This window comes from Aquarana catesbeiana, linkage group LG01, assembly GCF_042186555.1.
Source record: "Aquarana catesbeiana isolate 2022-GZ linkage group LG01, ASM4218655v1, whole genome shotgun sequence".
Lineage (NCBI taxonomy): Eukaryota > Metazoa > Chordata > Amphibia > Anura > Ranidae > Aquarana > Aquarana catesbeiana.
Window position 1 is genome coordinate 868,258,425 of NC_133324.1, and position 16,817 is coordinate 868,275,241.

General features: G+C 47.1%; 1 protein-coding gene across 2 annotated transcripts in view; it reads right to left on the reverse strand.

Moving 5' to 3' along the window:
- The window catches only part of LOC141117138 (ADP-ribosyl cyclase/cyclic ADP-ribose hydrolase 1-like), a 61,704-nt gene that overhangs the window by 19,088 nt on the left and 25,799 nt on the right, over positions 1-16,817 (reverse strand). The window contains exons 5-6 of one of the 2 annotated variants that reach the window (XM_073609781.1): positions 2,222-2,298; positions 1,149-1,241 (exon numbers count right to left, since the gene is read on the reverse strand). In XM_073609781.1, coding sequence (XP_073465882.1) covers positions 1,149-1,241; positions 2,222-2,298 — 170 coding nt within the window. The remainder of the gene's footprint in view (positions 1-1,148; positions 1,242-2,221; positions 2,299-16,817) is intronic. The other variant, XM_073609788.1, reaches the window with a different exon arrangement.

Genomic DNA, 16,817 nt, shown 5'->3' on the forward strand with positions numbered 1-16,817 from the left:
GAGCGCGGTAGGTGACTGAAATGAGAAATGATTGAAATGATTTGAAATGTTAGAAATGAGTTTAGAAATGTATCAGAAATGAGAAATGATTGGTATCGAACTGACTTGATTCGATAGATTTGCGAATTGCGACTCGCTATGGCTGTCTACAGACGCATATTTCATAATTCCGACATGCTAGAAATGAAGCGACGTCTGCGTCGCGGTGGTTTCTCGGGTAACGCGAACGGTAACATAACGATAGTACGAGTGATATACATTGCAGTTACGTTGTGAAATGCGAGTGATTCGTAAGTTGAAATCACGGTTTAGTGACATGATATCGAAACGTAAAAACAAAGTCCGACGGGACCCTACCTGCGACAGCCAAGCCAGACGCGTGGTACGAAGCTACGAAAACGGTAACACGGACTTCGAAAGTCTTGAGCACGGAAACAACGAATACGGGAACTTGCGAGGCAAGAACTTGCGGACGCTGGTATTCGAATAGTCGGCCTAGTGACGTATATCGCGCACAGGAAACCGACAAGCACCACAGGTGAGCGGGCTGCTTAAATACCCCCCGGGCTCCTCCCATAAATTCAGGCCTCCATACTGGCCTTCATATATATATATATATATATATATATATATATATATATATATATATATATATATATATATAATATTATATTACATTATATCTATATTAATATCATGAAAAATAACTGATATATTATACTTATGCTTTTCTGCTTCGATTAAAATGTATATAAATCTAAGAACAAAATAGTTATATGTTGCAGTATACCAGTCCTTGTGGTGGCTGCATTAGTCTTTTTTTCAGGATTCCACTGTATGTAAAGAAGGTGCCATGGTTGCCATGGAGGCTGAACGTCTTCCTCTCTTTTTATCCATTTCACACAGTTTGATAGGAATAGTAGTTCACAGAGGAAGATAACATTGATTGTGCTTCCAATAAAGCTCACAGCAATTGAAGAGAACACTGCATTTATGGCAAGATCAACATGCATTTTCTGTACTTGCTGAAAACTAAATCAGCCATTACACTGATAAGCTGCAATAAATTATCTTTTTTGTTCTTGGGCTTACATATCTTTTAGAAAAACAATGTGATTTTTTTTTTATTGTGGGGATATTTGCCTTACTTGTCTTGTCCTTCAATATCATCAATTACCCAAAGCTTCACGTTAGATACTGTATTTGGATTCATACTTGGTATCTCCACTGTCCTTAAAATACTGGGAGAAAAAAAAGTAAGTAGGTAAGCGTTTAAAATGTGAAAAACATCTCTATTACGAACACCTTAAAAATACATAATTTCTCATGATTTGCAAAGAAATGTGCCTGTTTACTTTGTTTTGTGCCTTTTTGGTGCCATTTCTGATAAAATTCAGTTCACTATTTTTGTTCTGGTCTAACAGCAGTGTTTTTCAACCAGGGTCCCGAGCCATCCTGGTGTGCTGTTTTGGCTTGCCAGGGGTGCTGCGCTGCATCTGCTATTTTCGCACAGTGTTAGGTGTTTCCATAGTGCAGGTTGGTCAGCCATCATCACCATAAAAAAACGCATATCGCTAATCCAGGGCAGGTGGCTCTGATGTGAAAAGGGGGGCACTCCGATGTGAAAGGGGGGGCTGAGGACTCTGATATAGAAGAGGGGGGGGTGAGGACTTTGATATGAATGGGGAAGGCTAAGGACTCTAATGTGAAAAGGGGGGACACAGACTCCAATGTAAAAGGAGCAAGGCTGAGGATTCTGATGTGGAAGGGGGGGGTGAGGACCATAGGCATGCACACAGGGTGTGCTCAGTGTACCTGGGCACACCCTAAACACCCATGGGGGCAGATTCCCCCTGCTGCCTGGGCCCCTATGTCATTTACTAGCCGAATACGTAACTGAAGCATAGTAAACTGTGATATATATATATATATATATATATATATATATATATATATATATATATATATATAGATATATATACACACATGGTTGTGTGTTTGAGCTTTGGAATGCACACCCTAATGCAATAGGCTACACACATATATGATTAGGACTTTGATATGAAGGGGGGGCTAAGGACTATGATGTGAAAAGGGGGGACATAGACTCCGATGTGAGGGGGGAGGCTGAGGACTCATATGGAAAGGGGAAAGTTGGGGTGTGACTATGGCATTAAGAATTAGTATTTTCCATACACTGGAAGAGAAAATAACTCAATACCTTTCTTTTCTGGCGATGGCACCATCTGTAGAACCATTCAGCATGACATTTACTGTTCCACAAGATGCTTTAGCAAACTAGAATGAAAACAAGACAAATATGAATGAGTAAGAATGATCAACGATAATAAAAAATCAGTTTCTCTGAGTTCATTGACAGACAGCCTTCTTTATTCAGAACGGTAGGGTTATATCATCTCCGCAGGAGTAGGACTAGGCAGAACAAAAAAACAACCCCTGGCTACGTCCATGGGCTGCCTCCGTCAATATATAACCCCCTCCCTGCTCTAGGTATTCAGTTTAGTAGCAAGCAGTAATAGAAGTATCAAAAAACTCCATAGAGGGGTGGGTGCTGTGTCTGTCAATGAACCCAGAGAAACGGATTTTACGGTAAGTAAAACATTCTATTTTCTCATTCGTTCATTGACAGACAAAGCCTTCTTTATTCAGAACGGTAGGGACGTCCCAAAGCTGTGCCGAACATGAGGGTGGGGACAGCAAAAAATCCCAAGGCTAACCCAAAAGCCAACCAGGTAACAGGAGCTTCACACAGGACAAGCTGGAACCCAACTTGAACGATACCCCTTCAAGAGGGATTAGACCCTACTACAGCAGTCTGCAAAAAATTTGCCAAAAAAAGGCATCCGCGGATGCCAAACCATCCATTTTGTAAAAACTTGTAAAATGTGCCACGAACCCCATGAAGACAGAAGGCCCAAGATGCACTAGGCGCCCGAGAAGAATGCTCCGTAACAGGAAAAGCAGGAACACGATTTCTGACATGATATCCCAGAGTCATCATCTGTCTGTTCCATCTAGAAGAAGGTCACAGAAGAAGCAGACAGCCCCTTTCTTGGCCTGTCCGTGAGTACAGAGAGCCTAACCTCCAAAAGACTCAGTGGCTGGCAAATACAACCAAATCCCCCAAACCACATCCCGAGCAGATAAGGCAAATTCCTTGGGATGTGTTGCCAAGGACACAAGAAAGGAAACACAATGTCTTTGTTCAAATAAAAACCCAGGGACGGAACTATAGACAAGGGCAAAGCACCGCCTAAACCTTGGGTAAGGTGAACAAGAAGATAATGCCACCATTTTCAACACCCTGTGAGCAGAGGTGAAAGCCACCAAGAGGCCACCTTCCGAGACAGAGTAAGCAGTGGAATCTCCTGAAATTTTGAGAGAGGGAGAGAGAGAGCGGCTCCAGGAGAACTGAAAACACCAAGTTCAGATCCCACGGCGATCAAAGAACAAGGATGAATGCCAGGTGATTCACCCCAGGATATATGCCCTCTCCACATCCAGAGGTTAAAACCTCCTAAAAGATGGACTCCCTAGCCATCAACAGTGTAGGAACTGCCGCACCCTGGCGAAGGGCATAAGCCATCGTGGTTGCCTTGTCGGACTAGAACCGCACCGGGAGCCCCCAAAGTCGAACCGTCCATGATCCAGACCTAGCCTGATCGCTCAAAGTTCCAGGATATTACCTAGCAGTCCGGATTCCACCAGCGTACAATGACCCAGAGCAGAGCTCAGTCCCAGGACATCCTACCTGGACTGATTGCCATTGGTGGTCACCCTGTTTAATACAAGGGGAGAAAGGATTTATCCCCCTGAAGAACCGGAGAGCGAGCCACCAGACCAGGGAACTCTGGTTTCCTAACTCAGCTAAATCCGATTGTCCCGAGACCTTGGGCATTTGTCTCATGCCAGTATCTCCCCAAAGGAAGTTTGTATGGAACTGCGCAAATGGAATAGTTTCAACAAGGTAGAAACTCTCAGACCTAACACCCACACGCAGGTCCGCAGAGGGCCTACCTGCCGGACAGAAAAATGAAAAACGCATCATGCAACTTCTGGAGTTTGTCCAAGAGAAGAAAACATGCTGGCCAGAGCTGAAGCTCGGGCTCAGATAATCCAACGTTCTGGAAGGGCCCAAGCAGACTTCAGATAGTATAGATGCCTACTTAAATCAGTCAAGGTCTGTATAGAAACTACATTGGCCGTCGGGGTAGTCGAGGAGTGGCAGAAGAAGATCGTCCAGGTCAGCCATGACCGCAAACCCCCACTGATGCAACCACGCCCGATCCGGGACCAACACATTGCGAATACCCAAGGAGTGGTGGCCAGACTATGCGCTGATCATGCGCCGCACCCACAGCAAAATGGAGGAAGTGCTGGAGTGGGGCACATAACGGAATGCATAAACAAGCATTCGTGATGTCGATAGAAACCAGAAGGTCCCCATGATGAAGGTGTGCTACCGCCGTGCTAACGGACTCCATCTTGACCTTCTGTACACACACAAGGCAGGTCAGGGCCTTAAACTGTTCCCGACACGGGAACCGTGACAACCACACTCTGCAGCAATGGAGCTTGCACATCCCCCCCTGCGGAGAACATCAGTAGACGCCCATTGGATGTTTTGACATCCAGGGGAGCCCCCAAAACACCTGTCTAAGCACCACTGAGGAGACTTTAGAAGCTCAGCAACCGGGGGGCGTGGCCAGCGCGGCATGTGAGCAGACGCTTAGTCACAGAGCTCCCACAGTTACCCTGAATTGATCCGGTTTCCGGCGCTAATTCCGACCCAAAAGCTACTTACCAGCCCTGGGAAAGTCCCCGCTACATTCCGCACTTGCTTCGGTCCGTGCAGAGGGTATGATGACCCGAGGAGAGAGGGGAGAAGGATCGAGGATGGATCAGCAAAATGGCGCCGCTCCGCCATCAGCACAGAAGCGTGGCACTGATAAACTGAAAGAGACACAGAACAAACAGCAGAAAAGCCTGAAGGACGGCTCCGCTGAACACCCTAAGGACATGAGGTACTATACCCAGAAACTTAATGATAAATCCGGCCTGCTGGCAGCTCAGTCCCACTGTGACTTTGATATACACAATGATCCTGATGAGGAGGAGGGGGAGAGAACACAGGGGGCAGGCGCCATTATAACACAGGAAGACATTAACAGCGGTGTAGCTGAGGAGCCTGATGATTGTGAGGAGGAGGAGAGAGGTGAACAGCCCACACTTGCAGCCATACTGAGAGCGGTGAACAAATGCACAGCCTCTGTCAATAACTTGCAGGCACGATTTGGGGGCTTGAAAGAGGAGGTTAGACTCCTTAGGCAAGACATCCAGAAGATCCTAGAACGGACCACTGCAGCAGAAAGCAGAATAAGTGAAATAGAGGATAAGCTTCCCCATATGGTCAGAGAATCCCAAGCTACTACACGATTAACAAGAGCCACTGACACACGTGCTGAGGATTTTGAAAACCGCCTCAGACGCAATAACGTGCGCATCGTGGGATTTCCCGAGAAAGCAGAGGGCCGTGATCCCACGCAGTTTATAGAACAATGGATGACGGATGTATTTGGCAAGGATGCCTTTACCCACCTATATGCTGTGGAACGAGCGCACAGAGTACCCACCAGACCCCTCCCCCCAGGGCACCCTCCTCGTCCAATCCTGGCCCGTCTTCTAAACTACCGGGATAGAGAGATCATTTTGCGGCTAGCCAGAGAGAAAAGGAATGTTCAATACAATGGTACCCGAATTTCCTTCTAACCCGATTTCTCCGCTGCGGTTCAGAAAAATCGCGCACGTTTCACTGCAATTAAAAAACGCTTACAAAAGCTACAAGCCTCCTACGCAATGCTGTATCCAGCGAAACTTAGAATTACTCTACGGGGTCAAGCACACTTCTTTTAACACCCGGCGGAGGCCTCTGACTGGCTGGATGCCAACGAAAGCGAATTTAGACAAGAGCGGAGACCAGGCATGGAACTTGATTGACGCCATTAATACCAGTACAGGTCTTTTTCATATTCCTCCCCCGGATGGGGGTAGTGCCGGAAACGCACACTGATTTCTTCATTAAGTAATGCAAGCTCAGATGCAAGTTACACCCTGATGAAGTACATGTCAGTACCCATCAGGTACTTTGGGCAGGAGGTCCAGGAGATCCCAGTTGGCCTGTGGGACCAGTTGTCCTACAAAGTTTTGTCATTTTTTTTGACATTTTGGAGTCCTGGATTACAAAGCAAGTGGGCCCTTCTACGTGTTGAGCTGTTGCAGGTGCGTAACCTGGCTCAGAAGAGGCCCCCATGTTTGTTTGCCGCACCGTTGTGCGTCTTGGGTTTTTGTTTTTCTTCATCTATGCAGATTTACTCCGGAACTGTAAAGCTACAGTGTCATGCGGGTGACAACACGGCCCTTTTGCTCTCCCTCAAGATACTCACTTATCCAGCATTCCCACTCAGATGTCACATAGCAGCCCCCCTATCTCCTTCCTGTGAACATGGGAGGAGTAAGCAGTGGGTTACTTATACCAGCCATTTTTTCTTCAATTCGAGATGACAACAGTAACTGTGCTTTCATGGAACGTCAGAGGGTTACATGACCCCCTGAAGAGGACAATGGTATCATCGTTACTTCAGAAACGTCTCCCGGCTATCTGCGCCCTGCAGGAAACCCACCTCACCAAGGACTCATTGTCTTGCATTGGTTTTCGTTGGGTGGGTAAGGCATACCATTCCACCCATACCTCATACTCTCGTGGTGTGAGTGTATTGGTGCATAGCTTCATAGAATATGAGGAGCTCGGCTCCGAAATTGATCAAGAAGGGAGATATGTATTCCTTTTGTGTAGGTTATCTACTCTTAAATGTATATTAGCCTTTGTGTATGTGCTTCCTCCGTATAACAACCAAGTAGTGAGAGCCCTACTAGCATACCAAGTTAAATATCCTGAGGTCCCACTGTATGCCTTCGGAGATTTTAATAACTACACTGATCCATTTCTAGACAAACACCCACCAGTAGCGAGTGGACGGGGTGGGGGTCGTACGGCACTCAGTAAGTTTATGGAGGAGGTGGGATGGAAAGACCCTTGGAGAGCAGGGAATCCAGAGGTGCGTCAGTTCTCTTGTTTCTCCAGGGGCCACTCCTCTCTATCACGGATAGACCTTTGTCTGTGTTCGGGGGTAGCGGCTCGCTACATCTCGACAGTGACATATGCTATTAGAAGTGTATCTGATCATTCACCATTGATTGTGACCCTGGAGGTGCGTCCTCCTTCCGCGACGGCTAAGGCTCCGTGGAAGATGAATGCATTTTGGCTGAGTCTCTTCCCTTCCCATGAGCAAATAGAACTCCATATTGCAGAGTACTGGCGGATTCATGCCAATGAAGCTTCATCTGCTTTATCCTGGGAGGCCTTTAAGGCAGTCCTTCGAAGTATTTTTATCGCTGAAATTCAAGCAGTTAAAAGGAAGAACCATGCTCAGAGGGAGGGAATAGAACTTATGGCAGAGGAATTAGAGGGACGATTTATTGCTGATCCAACCCCAGCTAATAAGGATGCATGGCTTTCGGCGCAGGAGGCGCTATATAAGGTCACATCATCTACAGCGGAGAGAAAGAGGTTTTTTCAAAAAACTGCACACTATGAGGAGGGAGAGCACACTGGTCGTCTGTTAGCAACCATTGCCCACTCCCATCAGACCTCTCCTTCGATTGGAGCACTACGCTCTCATCGGGGAGGAATAACCAATAGCCCAGACCAGATCCTAGCAGAATTGGTTTTACTCCTCTTTATACCAATCTAAACAAACATACTCACAAGACTCGCTCACTGAATACTTAGATGAAATCCAGCTGCCCAGTTTATCTGAGGCATCTCGTACTAAGCTGGATGACCCTATCACTATTGATGAACTACAGGTGGCGACCAGTTTGTTCCCCAACTCTAAAGCTCCGGGGGACGATGGGCTCCCCATTGAAGTTTACAAATAGTATGGGGAATGTATACTCCCACACCTGCTGAAGGTATTTAATGCAGCAAAACAAAGTGGCAACCTCCCCCAATCGATGACCAGAGCAAGCATAGTCCTGATATTAAAGCCCAACAAAGACCCACTGGACCCGGGATCGTATCGTCCGATCTCGCTTTTACAAAATGATGTGAAGATTCTCGCCAAGGTATTGGCGTTACGTCTGAACAAAGTCATATCCACCATAATACATTCAGACCAATCCGGCTTCATGCCCCAGAAATCGACTGCGATAAATTTGCGCAGACTTTTTCTCAATATCCAATCCCAGTCAGATAATAGGGGGGATAGAGCCCTGCTTTCCCTGGACGCCCATAAGGCGTTTGATAGCGTCGAATGGGACTACCTATGGGCAGTAATGAGGAAGTTTGGGATCGGGGATAACTACATTAAATGGATACAGTTATTATACTCCTCCCCGGTGGCAGTCATTAGAGAGGGAGGCCGGATTTCCGCACCCTTCAGTTTATACAGAGGTACGAGACAGGGCTGCCCCCTGTCTCCCCTCTTATTTGCCTTGGCCATAGAGCCTCTGGCTTCTATGATACGCAGTAACCCCTTAATACGGGGGTTTCGATACGGGGATGTCCAGGAGAAAGTTATTATGTATGCTGATGACACCATGCTGCTTCTTGGAGATACGTCAGCTTCGCTGTCAGAGGCAATGAGAGTCATTGGCCGATTCGGGCAGTACTCGGGTCTAGTTATTAATTGGACCAAGTCCTCCCTCCTATTGTTAGATCGTGAGCTATCCTCCTCTCAAAACAGTATACTGGACATCCCGGTATCGACGTCTCTTAAGTACTTAGGCATACAAGTCACTCCCCATGTCCTAGACTAACCCCTCTTATTAATCGTTGTCGCGATCGGGTCAAAGTATGGAGCAAATTGAAGTTATCACAAGTAGGTAGGATCAATCTAATAAAAATGATCCTTATGCCCCAACTTTTATATATACTCCACAACTCCCCAATGGTCAGTACTTTAAAAAAGTTCAGAATTATTAACTCACTCTTCCAATCGTTTATATGGCTTTCAAAACCACCCAGAATTAAGCTTGAGCAACTCCAGCGTCCCAAGGACGAGGGTGGCCTAGCGCTGCCTAATCCTTGGGTATATTACTTAGCTGCCCAGCTACAACACATTGCTAGAGTTCTGCGGCCTACACAGGAAGTAGAGCTAAATCTGCGGGACTCCTCGGCCCAGCTACTTCACTTTACGGTCAAGTGTGGGGCCCTGGATGGGCTGGAGGCGCTGCAATATAACAAATCCAACAAACTTTTTCCAACTTATGCTCTTATGCAAAAGATTTGGAACAAGGCCAGGATGCTACAGAAAGTACAAGGGTATACTAAATATAGCCCAATTTGGGAAAATAATCACTACATGGAAATAGCAAAAATACCATATGGAGTGAAATGGAAGCAGTACGGGTTATCACACATGACACATATATTTCAAGATGGCAAGCTGAGATCCTTTTTGGAGCTTAGGGAAGCCTTCCAGTTGCTGCTCTCCATGAACTTCTACTATCAACAACTTAAACATGCGATAGATGCCCAGAGGGGTCCAGATATTTGGACTCTAGATCTTGCACCCGTTTTTAACTTCCTCCTTGAAATAAATACATATAAAGGGTTTATATCGGACTGCTACGCTATGCTTCTGAATTTGGTTCTGGGAGACTCGCCATTGAAGGTTATGGCTAGGTGGGAGCAGGATGTTGGCGCATTTGAGGAGGAACAGTGGGACGAGGCTCTACAGGCGGCCCCCCTGTGCTCATTGAATGCTGCTCAAAAACTGTCCCAGTTGTATATACTTTCCAGAGTACATTATACACCGGCTAGACTTGTCCGTATGGGAGTTGGCACAGATCCCACATGTACAAGATGTCGTAGAGACCACGGAGATCTTATTCATCTCCTATGGAGATGCCCTAAACTTCATTTATATTGGAAAACTGTGCTGGATACCATTAATATGGTTTTCCAGGTACAGATACCATTAGACCCCAAACCATGCCTGTTAGGGATAATAGATGACTTATTAACAGGAGATATCCTTAAGCAAGCCATCCATAGAACTTTGTTTCAGGCACGTATGCTAATTCTTAGGCATTGGAAATCTGAAGACCCTCCTACGAAACAGGAGTGGATCATACAAATGGGGAACACTATCTGTTTGGAAAAAATAATTTTTCAACACAGGGGAACATCAAAAAAATTTGAGAAGCTTTGGGCACAGTGGCTGGAGGTCCCTGGACTTGCGCCAGTAGACCTAGTGATTGATCGTTTATTTTAGAGAATCTGTTAATTGTCCTGTTGCAAATAAATAAGAATAAGTGATTGTATTGTGATTTGCTGAAGATACAGGTGTGCAGGTGGAAGACTAATGAGAGGGATTAAACACTATAATATGCTTGATCGGGAGATTATGGGGGAAAAGTGATGCAATCTTTATTGTCTTTATGCCTGATTGTACCGCTACTTTGTACACTGACATATGTGTTCCGGAACTGTATGTAATAATTTTTGCTGAAATAAAAACCTTTTTGTTTGAGAAAAAAAAAAAGAAGCTCAGCAACCAGAGGAACTACAGCCAAGAGGCATAGCTGACATACTGCAGTGCCTAGACCAATAGGTCCAGCAATGCAGCAAAGGCAGAGGAATTCCCAAATGGGTACCTCACAGCAAGTGTTTTTTTTTTTTTTTCTAGAAACACAAATGCACTCTAGACCCTTCCAGTCTTCAAGGACAATTTTGTCAAGATAAGAGAAAAAAGGGAACGATTTCGCCGCGTAAGACGGCTTATGAGGTATCGGCTCTCCGCAGCAGCCACCGATGCATCCCCCATCTTGAAGGGTTCCTGCACAGATGTAATAAGTACGATAACCAGCTCTTTTTCGTGCCCTACTGCAGTTAACCTCACTTCCTGACAAGATAGTAAGCGTGGCCACCAGCCCGCAAGGTGGGCCACATCCTCAGAGCCAGATAGGAGATGGGGGGGAGGGGAGGGCAGGGGTGCTATATACTAGGCTATATGCCTAAGCATTACCCCAAAAAACACAGGGGGAGGGGGCCACCAATTGGAACCCCCCCGCCCGAGGTCCACGTATGGGATGTTGACCGAGGCCCCGCACAGGGAGTACCCCCGAGGCCCCTCACAGGGGGCACAGACCAAGGCCCCACAAAACAGAGCCCCTAACAGGGTGCGCAGCCTGGGGGCTCCTCACAGGGGGCACAAACTAGGGCCCCTCACAGGGGCACAAACTGGGGCCCCTCACCAGGGGGCAAAAACCGGAGCCCCTCACAGGGGGCAAATACCGGGACCCCTCACCGAGGGCGCATTCCGGGGCCCCACACAGGGGGCACATACCGGGGCCCCACACAGGGGCACAGACCATGGCCCCTCACAGGGGGCACATACCAGGGCCCCTCACAGGGGGCACAGACTGGGCCCAGCACAGGGGAAATGATCAGGGCCCCTCACAGGGGCGCTGATCCAGGAGGCCACAGAAGCTGCAACCCAATAGGTAAAAAAAACCACGGTCCTGTAGGCCGCAAAAGCCAAGGGCTAAATTTTGGCCGCCCACCACGAGTGCGCGGGCCACGAGGGGACCGGACACCCGGTCAGTAGGCCGCAAAACTTTCGGACCTCCAAGCCGGTAGGCCTAAATTTTCGACCACCGGCCATGACAGCGGTAGGCCGCAAGGCCGCGGACTGAATTTTCGGCCACCGGCCGCAAGAGCGGTCCCCCAGCTGGTAGGCATAAATTATGGCAACCACTCATCTCCCAGGCCCAACCACTAGATGCCCCCCCAGTAACAATCCGAAGGTGGAAAAGGGGGACATGTCCACAAAGCCCCTAGGCCGGGAGCCTGGGCCTCACCCAGGATAGGGGGAAGGGGGGGAGGAAGGGGGGTGGAGGAGAACCCCGGAGGGACCGACTACCCCAGGGAGTACCCACACCACTCTAGGGAAGGAGAGGAGGGGACCCCTTACTCTCCAGCGAAAAAGCATGGGTAATGCTCCCAGACAGATGCTCCTCGCCACCGAAGTGGTGGGGGCTGTCGGCCATGAGGAATGCTGCGACACAGGCTGAGACCCGGTCATATGCGACCTTGAGAGACGTTTAACTCGCAGGGCCAGCCCCTGCCCAGTCCATGTCGCGGCCGACCTAGCGCGTAGCTGTGGTCTGCGCACGCTCGCTGGCCAGACTGGGGTTACCACTGGATCAAGCGTCCAGCCAGTCAGCCAAGCCTAGCAGTTAATTGTAGATCTCACTGGAAAAAAATCCAGGAAAAAGAGAAAATAACAAACAACAAAAAAATTCCCAGGACTAGAGATCCCAGCAGGGAACTAGGTCCTTACTCCTGACTAGGCAGAAAAAAACTGAATACCTACAGCAGGGAGGGGGTTATATACTGACGCAGGACAGCCCAGGAGCGTAGCCAGGGGTTGTTTTTTTGTTCTGCCTAGTCCTACTCCTGCGGAGATGATATAACCCTACTGTTCTGAATAAAGAAGGCTGTGTCTGTCAATGAACGAATGAGAAAGTAGAATATCACTGCATTTGCTGTAGATCATAGTAAAACAAATCTAAATACTTCTCCCAAAATGAATAGAACTTATCTTGATCAGGTTAGAGCTTTCGGTAAACCAATGTCTTTATCCACTTGCCTACCAGGCACTTACACCCCCTTCCTGCCTAAGCCATTTTTCAGCTTTCAGCGCTGTTGCACTTTGATTGACAATTGCGCGATCGTGTTACACTGTACCCAAACAAATTTTTTTATCATTTTCTTCACACAAATAGAGCTTTCTTTTGGTGGTATTTAATCACTGCTGTTTTTTTTATTTTATTTTTTTTAAAAAGACCAAAAATTTTGAAAAAATAGGTTTTTTACCTTTTTTCTGTCAGTAAATTTTATAACTAAGTAATTTTTTGCCTTCACTGATGTGCGCTGATGAGGCGGCACTGATGGGCACTGATAGGCTGAACTGGTGGGCATTGATGAGGTGGCACTTATGGGCACTGATAAGGCGGCACTTATGGGCACTGATGAGGCGGCACTTATGGGCACTGATGAGGTGGCACTGATGAGGAGGCACTAATATGCTGCACTTATGGGCACTGATAGGTGGCACTGATGAGCACTGATAGGCGAGACTGATGGGCACTGTTGGGTGGCACTGGTGGGCACTGATAGGCGGCACTGGTGGGTAGGGGTAGGCGGCATGGATAGGCGTACAGATGGGCATTGATGGACATTGATGGGTGACACTAATGGGCGACACTGACGGGCATTGATCGAAAGTAGTGATGGGCATTGAGGGCCAGCACTGATAGGTGGCACTGATTGCCAGCACTGACTGGCATTGCTAATGGGCACTGATTGGTGGCACTTGTGGGCAGTGGTGGGCACTAATTGCTGCCACTGGTGGGCACTGTATGCTGGCATTGGTGGGCAATGGTGGGCACTGTTTTGTGACACTGTTTTTATTTATTGTAATCAGGGCACTGATGAGGGCAAATGCGACAGGGGGTATAACTTTTTCTGCGGTCAAGAAGCAAAACATCACGGCCGCAATATGTGTGCATCCCTGTCCAGCTGCAGCTCAGCTTTATAAGGTATTAAAAGATGCGTATACATGTAGAGCAGTGGTCTCCAAACTGCAGCCCTTTGCTTGTCTTTATCCAGCCCTTGGAACATTGTTCCTCCCACTGATACAAGGCACTATTCCATGCCTTCTACTGGCACCAATGACAGGGCACTATTCCTCCTACTGACACCAACGATGAGGTGCCGTGCCTTTCACTCACACCAATGACAGGGCACTATTCCTCTCACTGACACCAATGATGAGGTGCCATTCCTTCCACTCACACCAACGTCAGGGCACTATTCCTCCCACTGACATCAATGATGAGGTGCCGTGCCTTCCAATGGCACCAATGACAGGGCACTATTCCTCCTACTGACACCAATGATGAGGTGCCATGTCTTCCACTCACACCAATCACAGGGCGCTATTCCTCCCACTGACACCAAAGATGGGGTGCTATTCCTGCCCCCCAATACCTACAATACCATTGATGGAGCACCGTTTCTCCTACTGACCACAGGAGCTATGCCATTTGTTTTTACTCCCACTGGTCACAGTCTGCCCCCCCATAAGGTCTTTATGTACTTTATTTTAGTGACAAAATGATCCTTTAAAACCACATTAAAATATAAAGTATAGATGCAGTCTTAGACTACAAGAAAATGGTACCTGGCTGCACAGAGGATCAGCAGACTTGTAGCTAAAATTGTTTCAGCTCGGTTCTCCATCCATAGAGGAACCTCTCCTAATGTATTTCACCCATATGGAGATTAACCCCTTCCCGCCTGAGGGTAAAATAAATGTTAATGCCTAAGCACAATTTTGCCACTTTGTCATGTGTTAGTAAAACTGTACATATCCTCACAACTATTTTGTGTATCCAAGTGGATCACACCTCGTTTTTTTTTTAGGACAACTTGAGCTTTCATTTGGTGGTAAATGGTAACGAATATCTCCTAAAAAAGATTTTATTAGCAAAGGCAAACTGGCCCAAAATAGTGAAAAAAAATTAAATTTTTTAAAATGTAGCTGTGTATCTCTGCTATTACTATAATTTACCACCAAAGAACAGCCCAAAATGAATTCTTCTGCTCCTGACAATTGCAGCGATGCCACATATGTGTATGTTAGTTGATTGTACCCGTAGTACGGCACAGAAACAATGGTGCACATTTTGCTTCTTTAATAATCCTGCCTAAACAAACTGACACTAATTAAAAAAAAAAAAAAAAAATGTCTACCCAAAATACTCTGGCTGTGACCTTTGACCCCAACCTTGACCTTTGAACCTGACCTTGACCCCAACACTAACCCTGGCAAACCTTGAAATAATTTTTTCTTCATTTTTTCTTACTTATTTAAATTTTTTTACACGCCTTTTTTTTACAGTATTTACAGCTCTGACTCCTGCAAGGAGACAAAGATACAATGTATCTTCCTCTCCATTCAGAAGAGGAAGTAAACACAAGGGTGGGCTCACAGTGACTGATCACTGTGATAGCCAATCAGAGGCTATCACAGTGTTCAGGTGACCCAGAACCATGAGTCCTGGTTACCAATCGTTAGTACGAGACCCAGGGCTCTCAATAAGAGCCCAGTCGCTGTGCTGAGAGCGCCCTCCCAAAACAGAGAAAGATATGCATGTAGCACGACCCCTTGAGGGACTGCTTGGAATTACCTCCTCATCTGCACTGCCAGGACCTGGCGAACATTCCAACCCACCTGACACTTTGGGTTCTAACATCCTTGTACCACCTTAAAGAGAGAGTCCACCTGAAAAAAAATTATTAAAAGCCAGCAGCTACAAATAGTGCAGCTGCTGACTTTTAATAAAGGGACACTTACCTTTCCAGGAGTCCAGCGATGCCGGCAGCCGAAGCTGAGCAACAGCTTGGCTCTCGGCAGCTGCCGCCGCCATTCTCGGTGAGGGAATAAGGAAGTGAAACGTTGCGGCTTCACTTCCCGGTTCCCTGCTGTGCATGCGCGAGTTGCGCTACGTGTCCTAAGTGGTCCCCACTATCTCTTGGGACCTGTGTGTTTCCCAGGAGGCAGCGGGGGGGTGCGGGAGGGGGCGTGACTCCCGCGGGAGTCTATTCCCGGAAGTGGGTGCAGATACCTGTCTAATACAGGTATCTGCACCCACCTCCCCCCTGGAAGGTGCCAATTGTGGCACCGGAAGGGGGGAGGAATCAGATGAGCGGAAGTTCCACTTTTGGGTGGAACTCCGCTTTAAAGTAATGAATCAGACAACTCAGTGTATTTATGTTCTGAGAATATTTACTAGAACAGATTAAAAGGATGTTATCACAAAGAGGAGGTAATAGATCTGCTGAGTTTTAGGCAACAGTGCCAACTCAGCAAAGGAATTCCTCTGAACGACACACGCAAGATATTAGAAATGAACAGTATATTGTATACACTTCCTCAAAGAAATACTGCTAGCACCCGAAGGGATAAGTACAGCTAACTTATTTTATTGACACACTTCTGAAGAGTGAAACCTTGGCCAGCCTATAACTGTTGCCCTAAGGTGAGGTCTGGCCTAGAGGTGATGGTATAATGACCCTTATGGCAGTAATGACAGTAATGTCCCCGTTGCAGATCTGATGGTCTTCACCAACATGTAGGAGCTTATTAACTGTAATCCAATAAGGTGTAGTAAGAAACAATAGGTTTCTTGTAATGAAGAAGACTAAAGGTGTGCACAGTGTTCAAAGAAAGTTCAGTAAAGTATTCCTAAGATAGAGATGTCTGTGCAAAGTGTCCCAGTGAAACCGTGACAAAGGATGGGTAAAGGTTGAGCGATTGCCTTCTCACCAGCGACCAGGCCGATATGACTTCCAGGCAGTATCTCATGTAGCGACACTCATGCAGCGGATCCGCCGTCTCGATCTCCCGATGTGAAGCTTGATACCCCGATTGGCAGGCGACTGGAGTGGTGCTGGAAGGATGTCAGATGACAAGCAACGGAGCAAGGCCCCTCTCATATGGGTTAGAGCAGTGGTTCTCAACTCCAGTCCTCGGGACCCACCAACAGGCCAGATTTTAAGTATTACCTTGGGGAGATGCAGACTAGAATACTGCAATCACTGAGCAGCAAGTGATATCACCTGTGATGTATTTCAGCTATCTTGCAAACCTGGCCTGTTGGTG